General features: G+C 42.3%; 1 protein-coding gene across 1 annotated transcript; it reads left to right on the top strand.

Annotated features, from left to right (window-relative positions):
* Positions 1-2179: 2179 nt before the first annotated feature.
* On the top strand, positions 2180-26709 carry LOC106605640 (G protein-activated inward rectifier potassium channel 4). The gene is made up of 5 exons (XM_014201505.3): positions 2180-2450; positions 2596-2728; positions 19870-20017; positions 20130-21009; positions 25628-26709. Exons 3-5 carry the CDS (start codon positions 19928-19930, stop codon positions 25987-25989), a joined length of 1332 nt encoding a protein of 443 aa, XP_014056980.1. The 5' UTR covers positions 2180-2450; positions 2596-2728; positions 19870-19927; the 3' UTR covers positions 25990-26709.
* Positions 26710-27296: the final 587 nt, after the last annotated feature.

Here is a 27296-nt window from a genome sequence, read left to right as displayed (position 1 = left end):
TTTCTTTCCCCAGTCACTTACTCATTTTTTACATAATGGTTGAATTACAGTATATTCCATGTTTTACATGATAGACAGGTATCGACAGTATCGACCCAAGGTGTCTGCAACATCAGAGACTATTTGAGAGACTAACTTCAGAGACTAATCAACATTGTTTCCATTTCATTTCAACAGACAAATTCTATGTGATTACGTTGAATCAATTTGGAAAACTGATTGGATTTTTAAAAAGTAATCAAAGTAAGGGAATTTCTTTATTTTTTCAGCCAACGTTTAACCTAAATCTAATGACATGTTGTTGTTGATTTCAAATTGAATTCAGGTTAGTAGACAACTCAACCAAATGTGAATCAAAACGAGAAGTTTAAGTGAGGTCTGTGCTGTGCCCATAGGATAGGCATTAGCTTGAGGAGGTATAGCAAGTTTATGGTCTCAGCCAAGGTTTTTCATCATGTAAGGGTGTCTCACACGTTAATGGCTGAAACTCTTAAATTAACTCTTGAAAATGTAATGACTCATAGATAGGTCATGCAGCCACCTACCTCTGCATTTCTTATAGTCAACCATTTTTCAGCAGGCAATCTTAGCATTCCCGCTGAGAAAAAATGATTACTCTTAATGAACCGTAGATGCAGGGGCGGAAATCCCGGGGGGGACACGACCCCCCCATCCTGGGAAAAATATGATTTGTCCCCCCCAATATATCACTGAAACATAACTATGTAATTTAAATAATATTAATAATACGCAATGAAAGCAATTGTGCTGATTATAGACACTTAATAGCGCGTTTTTAAGTTTCAAAAGATTGCGACCCCCCCACCCTTTGCCTCACAATGGTTTGATCCACTGCCAGTTCCTTAGCTTGCTAGGTAACAGAGAGGTCGTATCTACTGTAAGTTAGTGCTTCAAAGTCCCTGTGATAAGGTTAGCGATAAACTGAAATCCAAACTGAACAGAACTACACTCTCTTCTACCATTGTCTTAAATATATTTAATGGTCTCGTTGCAAAAGCTAAATTGCCGCAAGGGAACTTTTATTTATTTATTTATTTTATTTCACCTTTATTTAACCCGGGTAGCAAAGATTATAGCAAACACCACTGAAACTGAATTGGTGCTCGCTAGCTTTGCAAATTCAGCTATTGTTGGAAGGCAGCCAATATGAAACAAACTATTAAAATTACAAAAGGTTGCAGCATATGTTGTGTAAATGGTGAACTCATACAGCTGTCAACTCTTGTCATTTTAATCCGTTTCACATTTGCTAGCTACCTTTTAGATTGAAGCCCAAATAGAATGATTGAAGATGATAGAAGCCCATCTCCTACTGTAAATAACCTACACACTGTGTGTGTAGCCAGCCAGCCAGCCAGGTAGAAAAATGGCAGAAAAATAAAAGACGGACATCAGAGTATTTTTCAATACACCAAAACGCATAGTAAGAACCCTAGTAGCCTAATATCTCAAAGACTAGTTGATAAAATGTTTATAAGAAAGAAATGAAATTCTAATGGAAATGTTTCACAATGATGTGATTAGGCAGAGCAGGCAACATATGGCACACAGACAGCAGAGTTGGGGACAGATATGCAGGGACAGACTGGCAGAGACAGGGAGTATCAGGTAAGTTTGTTGAGTCTTTGTTTGGCAACATTATGAAAGGTTCTCAATTTTTTTGACTTGTAAAATAGGAACATAATTGGAAAATGCCATGGATACCCCCACTCTCAACTTAAACTGGTGACTGAACTAAGATTTGTTAAAGGCAATGGTATTGCTGTTGTGAGTAGTTGTGTAGTTTTGGGTACCGGTAGTTAGGAGTACGGCAAACACCTTATTTCTTTGGTTCCTCAATATACATTTACCATATTACAATGTAGGCTATGTGTTACAGCACTACTTTTGGTGTCCCCCTCAGGAATTGCTCTTGAGAACATTTCATGTAATTGTCCCCTCCAAAGTTGATATGAGATTTTCGCCCCTGCGTAGATGAGAGGGAATGGTTTGCACGGGGTCAAATGGGACCACTGATGCCACCGTGCAGAGGGCAGTCAAAGCCGAATAGTAATGCTATCATACCAAGACGATTGCCACTCGGCAATAGAGGCCTAGCGCTGAGCCCTAAGCACAGCACGGAAGCCCATATATTAGATCGCACATAATGAGAAAAGCCTAGCAGTCTGTAAAGTACAGGGGGCGGATGAGGGGAGGGGATTTTTGCATTACGCGTACAGTAGGAGTGGCAAGCCTAGTCCGTTCCTTCGCGCACAATGAACTGTAGACTACAGCTGGCTGTTACTTCTAGTCTATGAGACCGTGCTGGGCTACAGGAGGAACAAAACAAGTGACAGTTTACTGTGGTGGTCTTACCTACAGTTCCAAATCCGCCACCTGATCTGCTATGACAGCGATCATGGGACTCTCAAATCCAGTTCGGAAAGAAGGTAAGCGCAGCGCAAACAAAGGATGTCTTGCCACTCATGGATAACCACCGAGCCAATTTAACCAGACGTGTTAATTCCAAACTACTATATTGATAGTAAATGCAACTTATTGTTTGAATTAATTCCGTTTTCTGTCAAATTACAGGAATAAGATGTGTTGATATGTGGACACGCACTGGCGGCGCGCTCGGTGGTCGTGTTTGATGTAACCTACCTTTGACAGGTACTGGTCAGAGCTCGTGCAGACGTGTCGAACCAAGCACTGTTGTAGAACCGAGGTGAGGTATTTTATTAACTACCTAATTATTAAATGCTTAATACATTAGTAACCCTGACAACGCTGTATATATGTCCGTAGTAGCCTATATGACTGAACAGACAAGGCTATTAGAGAACCAAACTGGGTTCATGTATGGTCGGAGTCTGTCAGGGGGGCAAACTTTATTTGCATCAGTTTTGCGTAGCCTATATGATGCCGGGATGTTAGGCTATGTGTCTATTAAACTAGTGAAGTCAACATACGGACAACTTCGTTTATTGAGGTTTCCATTTGTTGTGGTTCTAATTAAAACCAGCGGATAATGTGAGCTAACCTGACCTTGTCGATCAATTAGGCTCTTAAAAGGCATGCATTTGAACAGTAACTAGTAGGCAACTAGAAGCCTAGCATAAAAAAATGAACAAATGATTTCTGAAAGAAATCTACTTAATTTGGGTATAAACGTTGACTAATTACTGATACATTGTTGACGCCAATGGACAATTTAAAACATTGTAATACATTGTTAATTTATACTGTATTTATTTTCTATCCCATTCATCCATCCCCAATTTGTCTACGCTCTTTCTTTCAGTCTCTTCTCCCCTCCTCTTTTTTTATTCTCTCGACAGCTTTTAGTGTGTTGCGTTATCGCCCTGTTTTCATGTTGTTTTTCAGCAAGTGAGTGAAAACGTGCCCACATGTTCCTCTTACGCATTTCACGCTCGCCTAGGATTTTGACATCTAGTTCAATTCTTTAGCCTACCCAGTACCCACGTGTAAACTACAATTTCAAACAGCCCCACTCTTCCCACCTGCACAGCATGGGAAGTGTTCCTGTATTATTTCTTACCCCATTATTAACGCGCTCTGCTTTAATTACGCCTTGCTGCTGTTTGTCATCAACGATTCACATTCTGAATAAATAATAATTCCAGATCTGACAGTCAACTGCGACTATGCCCTGGGCGCTGTGTTGAAGACATCCTGTTATCCATGTCAAGGATGTTTAGAATAAGAGATTTTCTATAACTATTCACACGTTGTCAAATTGGTTATATTTTTTACATAAAATATTCTGGAAATTCTAAAAGGAAGGCATGGCTGCTCAAGAGCAATTAACATGCTTCAGATTTGATGACAGCGAATTGGATATCATGGAACCGTTGGAATAGGATATGGGCGTCAGATGGATTAGTTTAGATTTGTTCTTGAATATTAAATATGACTGGGAATTGCTAAATGCTTACACTGCCTACCCAGCTTAACCACTATTCATGGCTCTGAAGATGACCCAAAAGTCAGTGGGGTGTTCATCTACCAAGGCTTTGTAATGGGTTGAATTTAAAGCCTTGTTGTATTATGAGTAGCTTTTGATGAAATTAACCTTGAGCATATTGCGATAACCTATTTTCAGTATGTTTTCACAACGTTCAATATACAGTTTTAGTTCATAAAATATGATATTCCAAACGTGAATGTGTGTTTAATAATTCTATCAAGGATTTTACTGCTAACACACATTAGGAAACTCTCAAGAAGTATATATAAGCTCTGAAAATGTTAAGTACTGTTGTTTCTTCACGGCCATTTCAGTCATCGTTACAATATTTTCTGGCCAGTGCAGAAATAGCCGCTGTTTTATTCTAGGATTGTATTCCTTTCCAATCATTTTTCTGTGAGTCTTTGTTTTCCAGCATTGTGATTTGTATTCTCTTTGCTGATTTAATATAATTACTTGGCATGCATGCCTACACCTAAGGGATAATCAATTGAGGGGCGTTCTGTGGAAAATAATGAAGGATGTGGAAAGTGTCTTCCATAAGACACGACGCACTAGCAGACTGGAACTGACCTATGGAGTTGGATTCTTTTCCAGAGAATGTATAGCGCCCCGAGTTGATTATCCCTTTTATACCATGGCTATAATTGAATATATTTGCTGCTATAAATGTGTTCATTTGCTGATAGAAATGTGTTTAACACCCACTGAAGTAGCTAGCAAGTTTACTGGAGAGCTACAGTAGTTGCCGTGGTAACCAAACAAACAGACTTGCTAGTTTAGCTAACCAAAACATCAGTCCTGGCTTGCCATTATGAAAATCCAATTCAACAATGCCAATAATGTTTTCGTTTCAACCTTTGCTTTCAAAAGCAGCTCAATCATAGAGCATGTAAGAATGAACTATAGCCATTTAATTTTTACCGTGCAAATATACTGTGCGTTATAGGGAAATAATGCACGCTCTAGAATGCCCATCAAGCCAATCAGAAACAAGTATTCAACAATGCCATGGTATAATTAAGCAATATGGCATGAAGGGGTGCGGTATATGGCCAATATACTACGGCTAAGAGCTGTTCTTACGCACGACGTAACGCGGAGGTGCCATATACCACAAACCCCTGAGGTGCCTTATTGCTATTGGAAACTGGTTACCAACGTTATTAGAACAGTAAAAAAAAATATTGTCATACCGCTTTCAGCCAATCAGCATCCAGGAGCCAAACTATTCGGTTTATATTATTATGTTAACACTAGTTGGAGAATTTTTCATTTTTCAAACACCTAAACCAGCTTTTTCCTGCAATCTAGAGCCATGATGGTTATGCTTACTTCTATTCAAAATCGAGGTTTATTTTCTGCATATCTAAGCATACCTCTTAAACTTTATCTTCCAGACTGGGGGTTGTTTTTTTTAAGAAACGAAATATGCTTCTCTGCATCTCTGCTAAAATCTGAGTGAAAGATTGAAAGGAATGTGATCTGAAGGCCACGTTTCACTGTGTCCCCTATGGGCATAAAGCCTCTAACTATTACCATGTCAGGGGCATAAAGCCTCTAACTATTACCACCATGTCAGGGGCATAAAGCCTCTAACTATTACCATGTCAGGGGCATAAAGCCTCTAACTATTACCATGTCAGGGGCATGATGCCTCTAACTATTACCATGTCAGGGGCATAAAGCCTCTAACTATTACCATGTCAGGGGCATAAAGCCTCTAACTATTACCATGTCAGGGGCATGAAGCCTCTAACTATTACCATGTCAGGGGCATAAAGCCTCTAACTATTACCATGTCAGGGGCATGATGCCTCTAACTATTACCATGTCAGGGGCATAAAGCCTCTAACTATTACCATGTCAGGGGCATGAAGCCTCTAACTATTACCATGTCAGGGGCATAAAGCCTCTAACTATTACCATGTCAGCCTGCCAGGTTTTGGACATGATGCTGCAACAAGGCTCCTGAACAATGTGAATGACATTGTTCAGTTCACCAACAGCCGTAACCACATTATACATTTTTCATATTTACTTTCCATTAATGTTGTTAGCTACAAATCTCTGCATACATTTTTTTGTGATTCTAAACTTAGCCTATACGGTTCACAGAGAGAACATTTGTTCCATTCAAGATTTAAAACATTCTCTCTCTCCCACCTCCTTATCCCATCATCAGTCAACCTATCACTGGCTGGCTTTCTATTTCCCAAAGATTAATTAAAGGGTTTGCTTGTATGCCTCATCTGCCTGAACTTGTCAATTTTAGTTCATTGGGGTGGAAACGAGGCAGTGAGGGAGAGAGATTGGGAGAATATTAAGGACTACAGGTGTTGGCAATGACAGTGATTTGATTAAGAATACAGAGGTGCTGCTCTAGTTTACTGCTCATGCTCAGCCACCACAGCCATTATCAGCCGCACTCAGCAGAGTACCGTGTGTTGGCGGAGGAGAGGATCACGTATTGAGTTGTCCTTTTCACTTTCAAATTGCCCTCAAATTAAATGTCAAAAGTGGTTTATGACACAATCGCGGTGTAGAGCAAATAAGTTTACACCGTTTAATTCTGTCAATTTGTATTCTGTGTGCGGAGGAAGTGTATTTGATTTCTACATCTAATAGTGTTTCATTTTATCTGTAGCATTATACAGACAGTTAGAATGATGGCATGGAAGGGAAACAGCTCAGATAAACTCCCCCAGTAACACTCACAGTTTACAGGCAACCTACAGTTGAAGTTGGAAGTTTACATACACCTTAGCCAAGTACATTTAAACTCAGTTTTTCACAATTCATGACATTTAATCCTAGTAAAAATTCCCTGTCTTAGGTCAGTTACGATCGCCACTCTATTTTAAGAATGTGAAATGTCAGAATAATAGTAGAGAGAATTATTGAATCCAGTTTTTATTTCTTTCATCACATTCCCAGTGGGTCAGATGTTTACATACACTCAATTAGTATTTGGTAGCATTGCCTTTAAATTGTTTAACTTGAGTCAAACATTTCAGGTAGCCTTCCACAATAAGTTGGGTGAATTTTGGCCCATTCCTCCTGACAGAGCTGGTGTAACTGAGTCAGGTTCGTAGGCCACCTTGCTCACACACGCTTTTTCAGTTCTGCCCACAAATTTTCTATGGGATTGAGGTCAGAGTTTGTGATGGCCTCTCCAATACCTTGACTTTGTTGTCCTTTAGCCATTTTACCACAACTTTGGAAGTATGCTTGGGGTCATTGTCCATTTGGAAGACCCATTTGCGACCAAGCTTTAGCTTCCTGACTGATATCTTGAGATGTTGCTTCAATATATCCACATAATTTTCCTCCCTCATGATGCCATCTATTTTGTGAAGTGCACCAGTCCCTCCTACAGCAAAGCACCCCCACAACACGATGCTGCCACCCCCGTGCTTTACGGTTGGGATGGTGTTCTTCGGCTTGCAAGCCTCCCCCTTTTTCCTCCGAACATAACAATGGTCATTATGGCCAAACAGTTCTATTTTTGTTTCATCAGACCAGAGGACATTTCTCCAAAAAGTACGATCTTTGTCCCCATGTGCAGTTGCAAACCATAGTCTGGCTTTTTTATGGCGGTTTTGGAGCAATGGCTTCTTCCTTGCTGAGCGGCCTTTCAGGTTATGTCGATATAGGACTCGTTTTACTGTGGATATAGATACTTTTGTACCTGTTCCCTCCAGAATCTTCACAAGGTCCTTTGCTGTTGTTCTGGGATTGATTTGCACTTTTCGCACCAAAGTACGTTCATCTCTAAGAGACAGAACGCGTCTCCTCCTTGAGCGGTATGACAGCTGCGTGGTCCCATGGTGTTTATTCTTGCGTACTATTATTTGTACAGATGAACGTGGTACCTTCAGGCGTTTGGAAATTACAACTGTCAGATCTTGGCTAATTTCTTTTGATTTTCTCATGATGTCAAGCAAAGAGGCACTGAGTTTGAAGGTAGGCCTTGAAATACATCCACAGGCACACCTCCAATTGACTCAAATTATGTAAATTAGCCTATCAGAAGCTTCTAAAGCCATGACATCATTTTCTGGAGTTTTCCAAGCTGTTTAAATTACACAGTCAACTTAGTGTATGTAAACTTCTGACCCACTGGAATTGTGATACAGTGAATTATAAGTGAAATAATCTGTCTGTAAACAATTGTTGGAAAAATGACTTGTGTCATGCACAAAGTAGATGTCCTAACCGACTTGCCAAAACTATAGTTTGTTAACAAGAAATTTGTGGAGTGGTTGAAAGACGAGTTTTAATGACTCCAACCTAAGTGTATGTAAACTTCCGACTTCAACTGTATAAACCCCAAACTTCCCGGAGCACTCCTCTCAAACTTATGTCATGACTGATTTGCTACCCATCCTTAACTTCTCTAGGGCCAGTGGGACGAAATCGTCCCACCTAAGTAACAGCCAGTGGAATCCTGTGGCGCGTTATTCAAATACCTTAGACATGCTATTACTTCAATTTCTCAAACATATGACTATTTTACACCATTTTAAAGACAAGACTCTCATTAATCTAACCACACTGTCCGATTTCAAAAAGGCTTTACAACGAAAGCAAAACATTAGATTATGTCAGCAGAGTACCCAGCCAGAAATAATCAGACACCCATTTTTCAAGCTAGCATATAATGTCACAAAAACCCAGAAGACAGCTAAATGCAGCACTAACCTTTGATGATCTTCATCAGATGACACACCTAGGACATTATGTTATACAATACATGCATGTTTTGTTCAATCAGGTTCATATTTATATCAAAAACCAGCTTTTTACATTAGCATGTGACGTTCAGAACTAGCATACCCCCCGCAAACTTCCGGTGAATTTACTAAAAATTTACTAAATTACTCACGATAAACATTCACAAAAAGCATAACAATTATTTTAAGAATTATAGATACAGAACTCCTCTATGCACTCGATATGTCCGATTTTAAAATAGCTTTTCGGTGAAAGCACATTTTGCAATATTCTCAGTAGATAGCCCGGCATCACAGGGCTAGCTATTTAGACACCCAGCAAGTTTAGCACTCACCAAAGTCAGATTTACTATAAGAAAATTTTTATTACCTTTGCTGTTCTTCGTCAGAATGCACTCCCAGGACTTCTACTTCAATAACAAATGTTGGTTTGGTCCCAAATAATCCATTGTTATATCCAAATAGCGGCGTTTTGTTCGTGCGTTCAAGACACTATCCGAAAGGGTAAATAAGGGTGACGAGCATGGCGCATTTCGTGACAAAAAAATTCAAAATATTCCATTACCGTACTTCGAAGCATGTCAACCGCTGTTTAAAATACATTTTTATGCCATTTTTCTCGTAAAAAATGTGTCTCAGAGTTATAGTCCAAGGGAGTTACATTGGCATTCTGGAGAGTAAAAATGTATTTAAATTATCTCTCATCCTATGGATGGCAGAGGTTTGTGCGGTGGTGGCTGTTGTGGCCTTATCTTAAGGTAATAAAAAGAAAAACAGACACCGTCCTCACAGGAGACACTTCCGAAACACCTTGGGCCAGAATGGTAACAGTAAAGAAGTCAAGCAAGCCAGTGTGATACACCACACTGGCTTGTGAAGCAACTAATGGGATTTCCCTGCTCTGCTCTGACTTCTTGGTATTGGCCAAAAGTTACAAGCCAATTTACACAGAGTTTGTCCTATATGAAACAGCCATAGAGGGGACCCATACCTTGTCGTAAAAGTGACTGATCAGTCCCTAAGACCTGGCAATGAGTATACATTTACATTTAAGTCATTTAGCAGACGCTCTTATCCAGAGTGACTTACAAATTGGTGCATTCACCTTATGATATCCAGTGGAACAACCACTTTACAATAGTGCATCTAAATCTTTTAAGGGGGGGGGGGGGGGTTAGAAGGATTACTTTATCCTATCCTAGGTATTCCTTAAAGAGGTGGAAAGAACAAAAGTCTTTCTGCAGCTCATGTTACCCAGCTTCTCTCAGTTGTTATGCAACCATTCAGCAAATTAACATTCCTTCATCATGAAGCCCTTTGAAAATCCATAAGACTAAAACAGGACAGAACCTGACCTGAGGCTTTAATTAAAGATACTAAACGCGGGAAGTGACTGGACTTCCCACGGTACCGTGCTTATTTACCCAAGAGAACACCAGGATTGTTTATTCTGAAATAAGCTCTCGTAGTGGGTTTAAACAAGTGCCAATTCTAGAGCAGTAAATCGCCCTCAGGTATCAACCATCTTCCTGCCCCCCCCCCCACAAAAAAAAGCATTTGACACAATAAGGCTGTGTGGGCTCTTCAAACAACCTCCGTTACACATGCCCACCTCCCCCTCAGTTCAAAACCAAGGCTAACATCCCTTCTGAACCCTCATTAGTATTCTCTGCAGTGCATTCGTAGCTAACCATTTTGGTTACTACATGTGTTATGTGTTATTTCATAGTTTTGATGTCTTCACTGTTATTCTAGAATGTAGAAAATAGTAAAAATAAAAACCCTTGAATGGGTAGGTGTGTCCAAACTTTTGACTGGTACTGTATATGAGCTTACTGTGAAACATGCTAAAATCGTAGGCAGGAAGTGTCATTAAAGGCCCAGTGCAGTCAAAACCGTCATTTCCTGTGTTTTATATATTTCCACACTAAGAGGTTGGAATAATACTGAAACTGTGAAAATAAGGATAATGCCCTTTTAGTGTAAGAGCTGTTTGAATAGACCGCCTGAAATGTCAGCCTGTTTTGGTGGGAGGGAGTTTTGGCGTGCCTGGTGACATCACCAGGCGGTCAATAACAGCTGGTGCGCGATGTCTAATATTAAGGTAGTCTCGAGGTATTGCTCGCCTGAGGTACAGTACCTCATGATAAGCTGTAGACCACACTATCTATATTTTTCATAGCCGTTTATTTACCACCACAAACCAGCGCTGGTGCTAAGACCGTACTCAATGAGCTGTATAAAGCCATAAGCAAACAAGAAAATGCTCATCCAGAAGCGGCGCTCCTAGTGGCCGGGGACTTTAATGCAGGCAAACTTAAATCCGTTTTACCTCATGTCTACCAACATGTCACATGAGGGAAAAAATCTATAGACCACCTTCACCCCACACACAGATACATGTACAAAGATCTCCCTCGCCCTCCATATGGAAAATCTGCTTTCAAGCAAAACCTAAAGCAGGAAGTACCAGTGACTCGCTCAATACGGAAGTGATCAGATGACGCGGATTCTGTGCTACAGGACTGTTTTGCATGCATAGATTGGAATATGTTCCGGGATTCATCCAACAGCATTGAGGAGTTTACCACCTCAGTCACCGGCTTCATCAATAAGTGCATCGACGACGTTGTCCCTACAGTGACCGTACGCACATATCCCAACCAGAAGCTATGGATTACAGGCAACATCCGCACCAAGCTAAAGGCTAAAGGTGACGCTTTCAAGGAGCGGGACAATAATCAGGACGCTTATAAGAAATCTCAATATGCCCTCAGACGAACCATCAAACAGGCAAATCATTAATACAGGACTAAGATTGAATCCTATTACACTGGCTCTGACGCTCGTAAGATGTGGCAGGACTACAAAGGGAAACCCAGCCGTGAACTGCCCAGTGACGCGAGGCTACCAGACGGGCTAAATTCCTTTTATGCTCGCTTTGAGGAAAGCAACACTGAAGCATCCATGAGAGCACCAGCTGTTCCGGACGACTTTGTGATCAAGCTGTCCGTAGCTGATGTGAGCAAGACCTTTAAACAGGTCAACATTCACAAGGCCACAGAGCCAGAAGGATTTCCAGGATGTGTAATCAGAGCATGCACGGACCAACTGGCAAGTCAACCTCTCCCTGACCGAGTCTGTAATGCCTACATGTTTCAAGTAGACCACGGTAGTCGCTGTGCCCAAGAAAGCGAAGGTAACCTACCTAAATGACTTCCGCCCCGTAGCACTCACATCTATAGCCATGAGGAGCTGGTCATGGCTGGTCATGGCTCACATCAACACCACCATCCCGGAAACCCTAGACCCACTTCACATACCGACCCAACAGATCCACAGATGATGAAATCTCAATCGCACTCCACACTGCCCTTTCCCACCTGGAAAAAAGGATCACCTATGTGAGAATGCTGTTCATTGACTACAGCTCAGCGTTCAACACCATAGTGCCCACAAAGCTCATCACTAAGCTAAGGACCCTGGTACTAAACACCTCCCTCTGCAACGGGATCCTGGACTTCCTGACGAGCCGCCCCCAGGTGGTAAGGGTAGGCAACAACACATCTGCCACGCTGATCCCCTGCTTAGTCCCCTCTACACCCTGTTCATCCACGACTGTGTGGCCAAGCACGACTCTAACACCATCATTAAGTTTGCTGATGACACAACGGTGGTAGGCCTGATCACCGACAACGATGAGACAGCCAATGAGGAGGAGGTCAGAGACCTGGCAGTATGGTGCCAGGACAACAACCTCTCCCTTAACATGAGCAAGACAAAGGAGATGATTGTGGACTACAGGAAAAGGAGGGCCGAGCACGTCCCCATTCACATCGACAGTGCTGTAGGGGAGCGGGTCAAGAGTTTCAAGTTCCTTGGTGTCCACATCACCAACAAACTATCATGGCCCAAACACACCAAAAAAAGTAGTGAAGAGGGCACGACAACGACTTTTCCCCCTCAGGAGACTGATCCCAGATCCACAAAATGTTCTACAGCTGCATCATCGAGAGCATCCTGACTGGTTGCATCACCGCCTTGTATGGCAACTGCTCGGCATCCAACCAAAAGGCACTACAGAGGGTAGTGCGTACAGTCCAGTACATCACTGTGACCAAACTTCCTGCCATCCAGGACCTATATACTAGGCAGTGTCAGAGGAAGGCCCAAAATATTGTCAAAGACTGCAGTCACCCAAGTCATAGAGTGGCGCAGCGGTCTAAGGCACTGCATCTCAGTGCAAGAGGCGTAACTGCAGTCCCTGGTTTGAATCCAGGCTGCATCACATCTGACCATGATTGGGAGTCCCATAGGGCGGCGCACAATTGGTCCAGCGTCGTCTGGTTTTGGCCGGAGTAGGCCGTCATTCTAAATAAGAATTTGTTCTTAACTGTCTTGCCTAGTTATATAAAGGTTAAAAAAAAATGTAAGTATGGCAAGCGGTACTGGAGGGTCAAGTCTAGGTCCAAAAGGCTCATAACAGCTTCTAGCCCCAAGCCATAAGACTGCTGAACAATTAATAAAATGGCCACCTGGACTATTTTCATTTTACACTACTGCTACTCAATATTTATTATCACTTTACCCCTACCTACATGTACAATTTCCTCGACTAACCTGTACCCCCGCACATTGACTTGGCACCGGTAACCCCTGTATATAGCCTCATTATTGTTATTTTTTATTTATTTTTTACTTTAGTTTATTTAGTAAATGTTTTCTTAACTCTATTTTTTTTAAACTGCATTGTTGGTTAAGGGCTTGTAAGTAAGCATTTCACGGTAGGGTCTATACCTGTTGTATTCGGCGCATGTGACAAATAAAATTGGATTTGATTTGAAATGAGTTAAAGACATCCTCCAGCTTACTTTAACTGTTGAAAAGTCTCAAGTATAAATACTGTAAAGTATACACACTAAGGGGTAAAAAAATATATGTTAAAGTGTTTTTTTAGAAAGAACTGCAAACTTCAAATAGTTGGTCTAATGGGAATCTGTGATGTCATCGGTCTCCCCTCTTGCTTGAGGGACAATAGAGGAGCAATAGAAAACAAAAGTCATTACAAAACCAAGTCATTACACTTGAGCTGTGTAATGACTTACCTGGGCCACCTATTGGGATGTGCCTCTTGTTAAGTAAATCAGGTGTTAAATGAGGTGAAAAGGAGACCAATAAGAAAGAGATTTCAAAACCTCTCTACCAATAAGAGCTAGTTTTCATGTTTTCCCCTTTCCACTCAGACCACTCTTAGTAACATTTTTGCTTGGGAAATTGCTCTTCGCTAAGAAGCTAGTTTTATTTATTTTTGACAATTTTAATTGGAAACAATCACAGTAAGGTACTTAATTTCAACCCAGAAATGATTTGATATTAAGATAACCACGGTTGCATTAGACATTTAAGATCATATCTAGCCATGTAAATGATTATGCTCATATCTAATGATGCTATACAAGCCGTTTGAAAATAAAAATAGCAATTACAACTCAAGTTCTCTCAAGGGCAGAGTGTTTAAGTGTGGTACAAGGCCCTTAAAGATAGTGTGTAGACTACAGTGTGAAGTGGGAATGCAGTGAGTCTGCCTGGCTCTCGTTTCAGCCTCATTCACTTCCTTCCTTTTACCTCCACTCCATTCTCTTTCTTTTCACTTCTTCTTTCTTGCAGTATTCTTTAATTCCCGTCTACCCATTCTCTCTCCCAACTGCTGTTCTCTTTGGCTATGTAATTTAATGGCTGAGGGGAGAAGCTCAAACATCCTCTCTCTGTCCTGGCAAGTCTGTCTGTCTCTCTGTGTGCCTGTGGCTCTCAGTTTGTACTGGACAGGTCATTTCATTATAAAGTATTACACTTCAATGAAGCCATTATACCCTCATCATCCTGAGCCAAAATGGGAACCCAGATGAAATGAGAAAAGTGACTAGGGAAAGAGACTGAGGAGCAGGGGAGAGTGATACATGGAGTGAGAAAATAAGAAGAAAAAAGTAGAGAATCACTGGTGCTCTCGATAAGATTCTCACGAAGGCGACACAGAGAATGAGACTTCATCTTTTCCTCGTACTGGTGACATGACATTTCATCCCAGCAGGCTGGCCTCCATCCCTTATCCCTGACAGAACCATTCTTTATTCTGGGTGGCATTAGCGCTGTAACATGCTGTGCCAGTGGAGCTGTGCTGAGGAAGCAGATGCTGCCTGGCTGCTCTGCACTGGGGTCAGTCCTGTCTTTAGGATGAAGCCATGTTGGTTGACTGAGCCTCTGGGGAAGCTACTGTGGTCAAAAGGAAAACTTGGAGAGAAGCCTGTGAAAACACACACAGACATGGCCACTGCTACTGGCAGTAGTGGTACTGGTGTCAACACTAGACCTTACACTCACCGATTCACCTGGCTATTCCAGCCTCTCCACCAGTCACCATCTTCCCTCTAGCCTCTCCTCTCTGACCTTTCTAACCACACCTGTCATTTCCTTTCTAACCATGAACCCCTTCTCTCCATCTCTCTCTTTCTGTCCCTATTAAACTATTCTTTACTGTCTCTCTCGTTGTCTCCCTCCCTGAAACCCTCTACCGATCTGCTCGCCAATCTACTCTGTCACCCTTGCCTTTTGCCCTGTCCAACACTACACCTTACTCTGTCCCTCTCTCTTTCCTTCTCATTTTCACTCATTTGTTTTTCTCTTTTCCCTTTCCTATATCTCTTTATCTACTTCCTTCTCCCTGTTTGTTTACTTGTCCCCCTCCCTTATTCCTTTTCTCTCCGTCCCCCGCCAGTCCTTGGCTAACGTCTCTCCTCCCAGTCATACATGTACTCAGCATGTTGTGTTCTTGTCTCTTTAATCTTCTCTCGTCAGGCGAGCCCACCTCTAGATGGATCAGTGGCTGATTTGTGGCCTCCCAGCGTGTTCCGTCTGTCTCTGCCTGTCCTCCCGCCACGTACCCCACAGAGACCTGCATTATTAATATGGCTTTCAGCTTTCACACATTTGCTGCTGACTAACAGGCAACTCCTCATCACACCCACACCTACTGCCAGTGTTCTACCACTGGACAGTGCATGGGGAATAGAGGCTGATCGTTTTAAGCGTATGACTTCAAAGAAGTTTAATCAGGTGTGTGTGTGTGGCAGAGAATGTTTTCATCTCAACATCTTAAACCAGGGACTTAATGAATATCTGCTGTCGGGTAGGGGTCGTTAGAGAAATATTCTGAGAGTAGGTGGTGTTAGTAATGATGAATTATTTGTCCATTATAAATTCTGGGCGGCAGTTTATAGAACGGGGGCAGTCTGGCTCAAAAGAAAGATGACTTGAGCGTTTCACTTTCAATGTGCCCCGCGACCATTACTTTGCCACCCTATTCTATAATTAACATCTATTTATTTAAATGTTGGGTGTTTTTTCCAGAAGCTCTGTGCCCTGTAAACATGTTTTAAGCTATGACGCTGCTGAGCTGAGAGAGAACAATTGAGAAGGGTGGGAATGAGAGGGCTACTTCCACTGTGTTGGAAAGGGATCACAGCAGTGATTAAATGAGGGTGCGAGGCTTGAGTTGATCAGAGGCTTGACTTCAGTGCCGGACAGGGGTTGAGGTGTTTATAGGCTTCAGTGCAGGACAGGCTCATCATGGATGGATGGTGTTGGAGAAGAGCTCACCTCTTCAACTGAGGGCAGGACACGATTTGACTGGGAAGACAAAAAACACAATACACTACACAGTTAGACAAAAGAGCTAAGAATGAGTTGGTCCAAGCAAGGAGTAAAATCAGTGACGTTTAATAATGTGATTGGGTTTGTGTATATGATTGAATCTACATACAGTAATGAGAGAAAATTGGCAGGGCTACTCACAGTCCTTGGAGAGGAAACATTCAATGTGCCAGTGGATGAGTGGGCACATGAGACAAGGCTTCAGTTCATGTCAGGAGAGAGTTGGCAATGGTAGTGGACTGGAGTGGTCATCACCTCTTAACCAGGGAACAGGAGGGGACATTCCATTACAGCTGCGGCATCACAGGTTTGGGCAACAAGTTTGTCCATGAAGTTAAACTTAGACATCTCAGAATTCACAAAGTCAAACACAGACTGTGAATCTCACCCACTTGACACATTAAAGTAGCCCAAGAAACATTCCTGAATAAAGCCCTGATAAAGCGGTGGGAAAAAATTGTTCTTCCTGGGGCCTGGAGTTTTTCCTTTGACAGTGATTACGTCTAGTCTATGAGAACAGGCTGGGCTACAGGAGTATTGTAAAAAGGTTTTATATGGGCTATGATGGGAAGAAAAAAATCTAATCAGATCACATAGTTATAAAAATCTCCTGAAGAAAACCCTGTCAAACTGCAGCAACCTTATACTTGTTCATATTCATTATATTTAGACTAGACTAACAGGGGAGTTTCCTCTACCCAGACACAGAGACAACAACTAATGGACAATAGAACTCACAGGGCGGAGCTTGCTTTATGCATATTTGCAACTGTAGGCCTCATTAAAAATTAACTCAGTCTATGTCATCACTATTATGTTGATTGATTCATTCCAGTGAATCATTTTGGATTGAGAAGGTTGAGGCAGCATAGCCAGCCTAAGTTTGAATATAAACCACGTTTGATCACATTCACATTTTCTCCTGACAAACAAATGGGCTATAAATACATATATGGTAGCTAGCTAAAGCTTATTTTGTCATTTTTTTATTTAACCTTTATTTAACTAGGCAAGTCAGTTAAGAACAAATTCTTATTGGCAATTACGGCCTACACCAGCCAAACCCTAACCCGGACGATGCTGGGCCAATTGTGCGCCGCCCTATGGGACTCCCAATCACGGCCAGTTGTGATACAGCCCAGGATCGAACCAGGGTCTGTAGTGACACCTCTAGCACTGAGATGCAGTACCTTAGACCGCTGCGCTACTCAGGAGCGACGATAGTACTTTCTACTAAAGTTAGCAAGGCAAATTGAAATAAATTGCACTAACTCCACCCAAAAATAAAGTTCTAAAACCAAGAAAGCAATATATAAATCTACCTCCGTCACCTATAGTTTGAAAAAACTAATTTGAATGGAATAATATCCCTAAAAATGTTCAACTATCACTCTTTACTGTCAATCTCTATCCAATAAGTCACCAACTCACCAAGCTTCTCAACACATAGAACCCCCATAATGCTCTGTGGCACAACTGCAATACAACACACTAGGTTCGTTCTCTGATCCTAATCCTATGATTTGATGGACAACATGTTTGTTCATATTGCCAAAGCTTTCATTGGTTGGAGGATGTCCTCCGGAAGTGGTCATAATTACAATGTAGGTCTATGGAAGGGGGTAAGGCCTAATTGCTTCCTAGGTTTTGTATTGAAGTCAATGTCGCCGGAGGAGGACGGGGAATAGCTGTCCTCTGGCTACACCATAGTAATAGCCTAAAGTGTGTTGAGACAACTGTAGACCTTCATTGCAAAACAGTGTGTTTTAATCAGGTATTTGGTGATGTGAATATATTTTATGTTTCATTTATTTTTAATTCACTGAGTAAGTTGGTCCTCCCCTTCCTCCTCTAAGGAGCCTCCACTGGTACACACAAACACGTACACAGACACACACACACACACTCGGAAACACACACTTAATCTTGTCATTAGTTTATCTTAAGCGCTGCTTGTAGGTCATTATAACAACAAAAGTGCAACAAGCTGACATGAGGTGAGTGAGATTGTGAGAGTGTTGCTGAGGGAGGGAGAGTGTGGCTTTCTGCCCTGTCCCCTCCCCTGCCCCCCACACTGACCACGGGAGACTGGCACTAGGAGCTTTGATCCCAGCAGCTCACAACAGCAACTTCTGTCAATACAAAGGAACAGATGGCCATGGAGCAGTATCCTTGGACTATCTGAGTAACCCTTAAGCTCACTCCCTCTCGCATTACACCTGTTAAACTGCATTTAGATACCAGTAATCAGCTCTGGAATCTACATAACAACAAATGAGGAAGCTGAGTGGTTTTGTTTTGCTGGTGGCAGACATTGCAAGCCGCAGTGCAACTAACTGAGATTTGTCTCAGGTTGATGATCATGCAATCTCCATCTCCAGTAGGCTACAACCCATCTGAAGTTCAGTCGTTCTCATCTTTAGAATCTTGCAAGTCACACACCGCGGTGGTGGATAGATCTGGATTGACTGGAGCGATTTGGGAGGATGACAAAAGGCATAATGAGGCAGATTAACTTAAAAGGGTTTCACTTTATCCTTTCTACAGTGAGCCAGGAGTCACATAGTTAGCTGTGAAAAAGAGAGGGTCATTGTGTGTGTGTGTGTGTGTGTGTGTGTGTGTGTGTGTTTGTGCCCCAGTATGTACAGTGGGGCAAAAAAGTATTTAGTCAGCCACCAATTGTGCCCTTTGACAGCTCTTTGGTCTTGGCCATAGTGGAGTTTGGAGTGTGACTGTTTGAGGTTGTGGACAGGTGTCTTTTATACTGATAACAAGTTCAAACAGGTGCCATTAATACAGGTAACGAGTGGAGGACAGAGGAGCCTCTTAAAGAAGAAGTTACAGGTCTGTGAGAGCCAGAAATCTTGCTTGTTTGTAGGTGACCAAATACTTATTTTACACCATAATTTGCAAATAAATTCATTAAAAATCCTACAATGTGATTTTCTGGATTTTTTTTCCTCATTTTGTCTGTCATAGTTGAAGTGTACCTATGATGAAAATTACAGGCCTCTCTCATCTTTTTAAGTGGGAGAACGGTCACAATTGGTGGCTGACTAAATACTTTTTTGCCCCACTGTATGTGGGAAGGTGGGATTTAACTGTGAAGTGGTTCTGAGCATAATGAATTACTGGTGTGTTCTCTGTTTGGCTTGAGGGTGTCTGCTGTTGCTGATCAATGGCAGAAATGAACCATGTCTCTGAACCTCGCCTGCCCAGGCTGACAGAGGTGAACAGCAATAATGAGTTGATATGGAGAGCTGTTCATAAAAGCTTACGTAGGCTCTTCTATATTTTATGATGAATTTCTGGTATTACTAAAAAACCACCACACCTCATTTCAGTTTGATATGAAATGTCACAAGTTTGTCGCTATTCCGCTACACAGTGGAATTTTAACAATCTTTCATGTAAATATGCTTTTATGTTTTCCAGCTAGAAAGTGTACTGTTTGGGGCCAGAAACAGCGACTGTGGCCCAAAGCTTCGAGGCCATGAATTGCTTCAAAAGGCGTTTTGGACAGGATGTGGAGAAACAGGATCAAAAGCTGTCAAAACCAAGATGGGATACCCCCAAAAACAAGGTGACGGAAGTTTTGATGGAATGTATCAATTTAGCAATAACTTACCTTGTTAAATCACACAGTCATTAACCCTCTTCTTTCTCTTTCTTTCTCTCTAATGAACAACACACAGGTGCCCACAGACCGGACCATGGTGGTGGATGGCAGGCAAGGTGGGGGCGGTAAAGGTTCCAACCGTTCAGGACGTACCCTGAGGAAACGGCGCCAGCGCTACGTGGAGAAGGACGGCAAGTGCAACGTGCATCACGGCAACGTGCGCGAGAAATACCGCTACATGACAGACATCTTCACTACCCTGGTGGACCTGAAGTGGCGCTTTAACCTGCTGGTGTTCACCCTGGTCTACACAACCACCTGGGTGTTCTTCGGTCTCATCTGGTGGCTCATCGCCTACATCCGCGGAGACCTGGACCACACTGATGACGGAGACTGGATCCCCTGCGTCAACAACCTCAACGGCTTCGTCTCCGCCTTTCTCTTCTCCATCGAGACGGAGACCACCATCGGCTATGGCTACCGGGTCATCACTGATAAATGCCCAGAGGGGATTCTCCTGCTTTTAGTCCAGGCCATCCTGGGCTCCATCGTCAATGCCTTCATGGTGGGATGCATGTTCGTCAAGATCTCCCAGCCCAAGAAGCGAGCTGAGACGCTCATGTTCTCCCACAAGGCGGTGATCTCTGTGAGGGACAGCAAGCTGTGTCTGATGTTCAGGGTCGGAGACCTGAGGAACTCACACATCGTGGAGGCCTCCATCCGGGCCAAGCTGATCCGCTCCAAGCAGACCAAGGAAGGGGAGTTTATCCCTCTCAATCAGACGGATATCAATGTGGGCTTCGATACGGGGGACGACAGGCTCTTCCTGGTGTCGCCACTCATCATCTGTCACGAGTTCAACGAGGGCAGTCCCTTCTGGGAGATCTCACAGGAACAGCTGGAGAGAGAGGAGTTTGAGGTAGTGGTCATCCTGGAGGGCATGGTGGAAGCCACAGGTGGGTTCTTCTAATTTAAGGTTCGGACCGGGGGAGAGTAAGCTGATCCTAGATCTGTGTCGACAAACCTCTACCTGGAGAGATTTTTATTATAATCATAATGATGTAGGAAATGATTATTAAAATAACATAAATAACACTATAATTACATGTACTTTAACGTATAATATGAGAATCTAATGCAGGTTTGTGTGACATTGCTTATAAGCATTCATTCACTTGGTGGGATAAAGAGGATGCAGTCGTCAGGAATCACTCGAGACTTGCAGGGTATCATCAATTAACGTTGGCTGTGAATGCACTTGACAAGGACTGCAATTACACTGTCCTAAATGGCCACAGCATTGTCCTGTACACTAATATCCTCTATTAGGGTCTTCTGGCTGCTGTGAGAAGCGGAAGGGACTCCACGGAAGCCCGTCTGTGTGTTTGTGGGAGAATCCCAGACCTGTCAATAGCACAGCCTCTGGGAAATTAAACGAGCAGAAGACGTTGAGGGAATTCTGGTCGGAATGGTGATTGAATTGGGTCATTCCAGCAATTTTGTGAAGTGTAACTTGGACAAAAGAAACGTTTGATTTCACCCACATAAAGAGCACATGTTCAACTTAATAAAAAACGTTTATCCTCCCATTTCAAGAGGATAAAAAAAAATATATATATATATATACACTGCTCAAAAAAATAAAGGGAACACTTAAACAACACAATGTAACTCCAAGTCAATCACACTTCTGTGAAATCAAACTGTCCACTTAGGAAGCAGCACTAATTGACAATAAATTGCACATGCTGTTGTGCAAATGGAATAGACAACAGGTGGAAATTATAGGCAATTAGCAAGACACCCCCAATAAAGGAGTGGTTCTGCAGGTGGGGACCACAGACCACTTCTCAGTTCCTATGCTTCCTGGCTGATGTTTTGGTCACTTTTGAATGCTGGCAGTGCTTTCACTCTAGTGGTAGCATGAGACGGAGTCTACAACCCACACAAGTGGCTCAGGTAGTGCAGCTCATCCAGGATGGCACATCAATGTGAGCTGTGGCAAGAAGGTTTGCTGTGTCTGTCAGCGTAGTGTCCAGAGCATGGAGGCGCTACCAGGAGACAGGCCAGTACATCAGGAGACGTGGAGGAGGCCGTAGGAGGGCAACAACCCAGCAGCAGGACCGCTACCTCCGCCTTTGTGCAAGGAGGAGCAGGAGAAGCACTGCCAGAGCCCTGCAAAATGACCTCCAGCAGGCCACAAATGTGCATGTGTCTGCTCAAACGGTCAGAAACAGACTCCATGAGGGTGGTATGAGGGCCCGACGTCCACAGGTGGGGGTTGTGCTTACAGCCCAACACCGTGCAGGACGTTTGGCATTTGCCAGAGAACACCAAGATTGGCAAATTCGCCACTGGTGCCCTGTGCTCCTCACAGATGAAAGCAGGTTCACACTGAGCACGTGACAGACGTGACAGAGTCTGGAGACGCCGTGGAGAACGTTCTGCTGCCTGCAACATGTGGGTCGGTCATGGTGGGTCGGTCATGGTGTGGGGTGGCATTTCTTTGGGGGGCCGCACAGCCCTCCATGTGCTCGCCAGAGGTAGCCTGACTGCCATTAGATACCGAGATGAGATCCTCAGACCCCTTGTGAGACCATATGCTGGTGCGGTTGGCCCTGGGTTCCTCCTAATGCAAGACAATGCTAGACCTCATGTGGCTGGAGTGTGTCAGCAGTTCCTGCAAGAGGAAGGCATTGATGCTCTGGACTGGCCCGCCCGTTCCCCAGACCTGAATCCAATTGAGCACATCTGGGACATCATGTCTCGCTCCATCCACCAACGCCACGTTGCACCACAGACTGTCCAGGAGTTGGCGGATGCTTTAGTCCAGGTCTGGGAGGAGATCCCTCAGGAGACCATCCGCTACCTCATCAGGAGCATGCCCAGGCGTTGTAGGGAGGTCATACAGGCACGTGGATGCAACACACACTACTGAGCCTCATTTTGACTTGTTTTAAGGACATTACGTCACAGTTGGATCAGCCTGTAGTGTGGTTTTCCACTTTAATTTTGAGTGTGACTCCAAATCCAGACCTCCATGGGTTGATCAATTGGATTTCCATTGATTATTTTTGTGTGATTTTGTTGTCAGCACATTCAACTATGTAAAGAAAAAAGTATTTAATAAGATTATTTCATTCATTCAGATCTAGGATGTGTTATTTTAGTGTTCCCTTTATTTTTTTGAGCAGTATATATATATATATATATACTATAGTAAGTGCCTATTAAGTGCCAAATAATGTAACAGGGTTTAACGTAACAGGGTTAACAATTTCTTCTTAAATCAGCCATAAATCCCCTTGTGACAGGGGAATGGAAGTTTGTTGTGTGCAACAGGGAGTGGCAATTGAATGCAAGCTTCCCCCAAAAAAGTATTTGTTAAAACATTTCTAGCCTGTCTATCTACGATTGACGTGTTATGTTCGACCCTTTCAGTTTTCCACCACAAAACACCAGAAAATGGCCAAAAAGATTACAACCAGCTCACCTGCTTTTAATCTAGGATTTGACTATTAGATGTTCAATGTTTCTGTTAAAAAGGAATAGTTTCACCATATTTAAACGAGAGTTCAGTTCACTTAACAGGGTTGACCTTAAAATGCGGATGTAAATGATTCACTAATCACATGAATAAATAATAATCTTCAAAAATGACTTTGTCAAAGCAACAAAATAACTAGGTCTTTACAATGATGGTGAAACTTGGAGACATTTTGGGATCAAGTGGGTTAAAATCTTCCTAGAAGTGACATAGGGTTGACAGAGGGACATGTCAAAATGCTGGATTTTGGCACTTTAGCAAGCCTTTAGTCATATTAAAATTCTGATTTATTGAATTTTCCATATGGTCTATATTAAAGGAAACTTAATTTAATATAACACTTTTCAAATTAAATATTGGTGCACAATTTCTACTTAAAATATCAAAGGGACACACATTCTTTTCATGGAATGACCCAATTCCCTTTCCCACCCTAACCCTCCCACTGGCAATGATTCTCGGTCCAGGAGTGGGCGGTGGCAGTGAACTGAACCACTGCTCAAAGACACACTGCAGGTGATTTACCTTTGGTTTTGTTCATGAGGATGCAGACTGGGTGGGTGTTATTGCTTCACATTTGTTTTTGATATTCTACTCAATATATAGACTTTGGTTTAACAGAGGGAGAACGTTTGATCCATCGCACAGCAAGAGCTGTTTTTTCCTCAGTATCCCATGTCAATATTGACGGTTTAGTCAAGGGACAAACTAAAAGATAATGCTTTATTGAATTTTTAAAATCTATCGACAACAGTTTGTTGTTTTGCTCTTTTCCCTCAGGGATCAAACCCAATCAGGCCTTGAATTGGGATTTGCCTGAAGTAGGAAAGAGTTTACTGGTTTGCTGTTAATCTCTCAGGTGCTTAAAGAACGGGAGCTTCTGCAACGTAGATGCAGGGAGTCAGGAAGCAAGTGCAGTTGGTGAGATTAATAAGGAAGAACATGACGATATACAAAACAAGAGCAGCGTACTAGGAATGAAAACCAAAACCAAGACAGCCTGAGGCTACTGAGGGCTAAATAAAAGGGAAGTAATCAAGGTACTGATGAAGTCCAGGTGTACATAACAATGGGGAGCAGGTGTGCGTAATGATGGTTGCCAGGTGTGATGCTTCATGAAAATACATAGGCTAATTGGTATGTTGATTGTATATTAAAAATCATCATCAGGCACAGTATGTAGGTATCCCACTGTATACATGATACCATTGATACAATTGGCAGTATTTTTTATTCATTCATCGTGCTGTTTACATTCAAAGAATTCCATCAAAATCATTATAATTTAATGCATTTGCTGCAAGTGAAATGCAAATTAAGTTATATACATTTACATTATGGCTGCTGAAAAAAAGAACTGTTGATACATTACAAGGTTGTGAATCCTCCAACCCACAACCCCTTACTTCTCTTAATATCTGTGTGTGTGTGTGTGTACATTGGGCTGTCTGCCTTGATATACTCCTGGTGCTGGCTGTGCATGGTCTGTCGGTTTGTTTCTTCATTCCTGTGGATAATATGTACTGTAATTGATGTGGCTCTTCACGGTTTACTTGAGCAGAGGATGAAAATACTCACAAGCTATTTATAGGCAATCCACGTATAAATATTCAGAAAGGTGTGTGTGTGTTTATCTGTGTGTGTTTCTGCATCTGTGTGCTTGATGTGTGTACACGTGTATGATTGAAAGAGAAGATGCCCATCTCTATTAGAACCACTCGTCAGCCTATTTCCTTTTCCCTAGTGAGACCCTGTCTCTCTCTGTTGTCTCAGTTGTTTTAGTACAACCCTGGAAACCCTGCTAAAATGTTTGCTCAATGAAAGGAGTACAGCTCATTTAAAGTCAGAAAGACAAAGCATAGTGAATCTTAATTAGATCCTCAAATCACACCGACGCAGCTTGGATCCAGGTCTTAGTATAGTTCCATGATAAGGGCTTTTAAACAAAAAAAAACACTTAGATCGTCGTTTCAAGTTCCTATCCTCTATTTCATGTCAGTAATGTCTGTCTCCCTCTCTCTCTCCAGGAATGACATGCCAGGCGCGCAGCTCCTACCTAGACTCAGAGGTCATGTGGGGGGAGCGCTTCACCCCTGTGCTCTCCCTAGAGGAGGGCTTCTACGAGGTGGACTACGAATCCTTCCACCACACCTACCCTACCCCAACCCCCACCTGCTCTGCCCGAGAGCTGGCCGAGTTGGCCAAGAAGGGAGAGGCCATCCCCCTACCTCCCCAGTCCCCACCTCCAGTCCTGGAGCCACCCCCACCACAGCCAGAGAAGGAGGAAGACAGAGGGGAGGAAGAGGTTGGTGTGGAGGAGCTAGGGGATGGAGAGGAGGATAACGTTAGCAATGGAGATGCCAACAGGATGGATGATGGGCATGAATGAGTGTGCATTGGTGAAAACACAGACCATGTCATCCGATGATGCTGCTCACTGGTTTAAAACAAGTTCATATATGGAAACGAGGCTACAAGAGGTAAGATTTAAAAACTACAACATAATGAAGATAGGCAAGAAGTACTTGTGCAAGTGACTCAATGTCTCAAATGGCTTTGATATCAAACTTCATCAACTGATGAGTGTCAAACATAAACTATGATATCCTATAGTTTTTGACTACTATTGGAGGGACCAAAGGTAAGTCTTCACGCGGACTCATCATTTTTTTATTACTGCATTTAGTGCCAATATTCTGATCTAAAACAACTTGGATAACTGGGTTAATATGATTTAAAAAGTTTCAAATAATGGTATGTAAATTATTGAATACTTTGTACTAGACTAGAGCAATGTGTGTAAGAATGAATGTGAAAGAGAATGGATTAAAGGAGGCCTGGCCAAATGCCCTTCCATTTCAAGTATTTTGATACACACGTTTTGCTTACGTGTTCATTTTCGTGAATGAATATTTACCTTGTATTCAAATCTTAAATCACTAAGTTTGAAAGGCCTTTGCCTTTGAATTAATTGTTTAAAGTTATGGTTTGGATTTCTTGCACCATTTTGTTGGCTTCACAAATGATCCTGTTCAAGGCATTTTGGAAGGGTTCGCTATTAGTGGGCGTTGGCAACCACCTAATAAATAATTGAGCACTTATCATGGAATTGAAATGATTGAAGCCTTTTTTGTATATTTTTGCATTTTACATTCACACCACTGACCACACAGATACGTTTTTAGAGGTTGATCATTCACTCTGAAGTTGTGTCATATTGAGTCTTACCTTGGTGAAGATTTCCCTCTACTGGCTGTAGAACGTCATGACAAGAGCAACCTGGTCCTCTCGGGTCTCTCCAAATTCTTCCAAGCCTGATCAAGTAAGAAAAAGATGAGGGGAATGAATAATCTGTCCTATTTTGTTATGCAGTCATATATAAGTCAATCATTAATCATCTGACACGGCGTAAAACCCACAAACACAAGCAAATTGTGACATTGGTAAGTATGGTGAAAGGTGTGTTTATCATAATGAAGCAGCAGGGGTCCCTTAAAACTGCAACCATTCTAATTGTAAACAAGTAATACTGCACTGCCACTGAAATCAAACTCAAAATGACATAATACCGTCAAATCGCATAGAAATCAAATTATACATAAATCAAATCATACACAATCAAAGTCCTACATGTGATCGCTAAGGTGACAGGCATACTACATGTTATACAAATTGTTGTCATGTAATCCAGGGCAG

Source organism: Salmo salar, chromosome 05 (genome assembly GCF_965601325.2).
Source record: "Salmo salar chromosome 05, fSalSal1, whole genome shotgun sequence".
Classification (NCBI taxonomy): domain Eukaryota; kingdom Metazoa; phylum Chordata; class Actinopteri; order Salmoniformes; family Salmonidae; genus Salmo; species Salmo salar.
Note: the sequence above shows the minus strand (reverse complement) of the source record. Positions and strands in the feature narration are given on the sequence as shown.

What these genes read in the sequence shown, in the direction of transcription:
- LOC106605640 (XM_014201505.3), top strand. Translation starts at nt 19,928, where the DNA reads ATGAATTGCTTCAAAAGGCGTTTTGGACAGGATGTGGAGAAACAGGAT. An exon ending in GGGATACCCCCAAAAACAAG is followed by an intron (nt 20,018 to 20,129) that starts GTGACGGAAGTT and finishes AACAACACACAG; the next exon opens with GTGCCCACAGACCGGACCAT. An exon ending in GGGCATGGTGGAAGCCACAG is followed by an intron (nt 21,010 to 25,627) that starts GTGGGTTCTTCT and finishes CTCTCTCTCCAG; the next exon opens with GAATGACATGCCAGGCGCGC.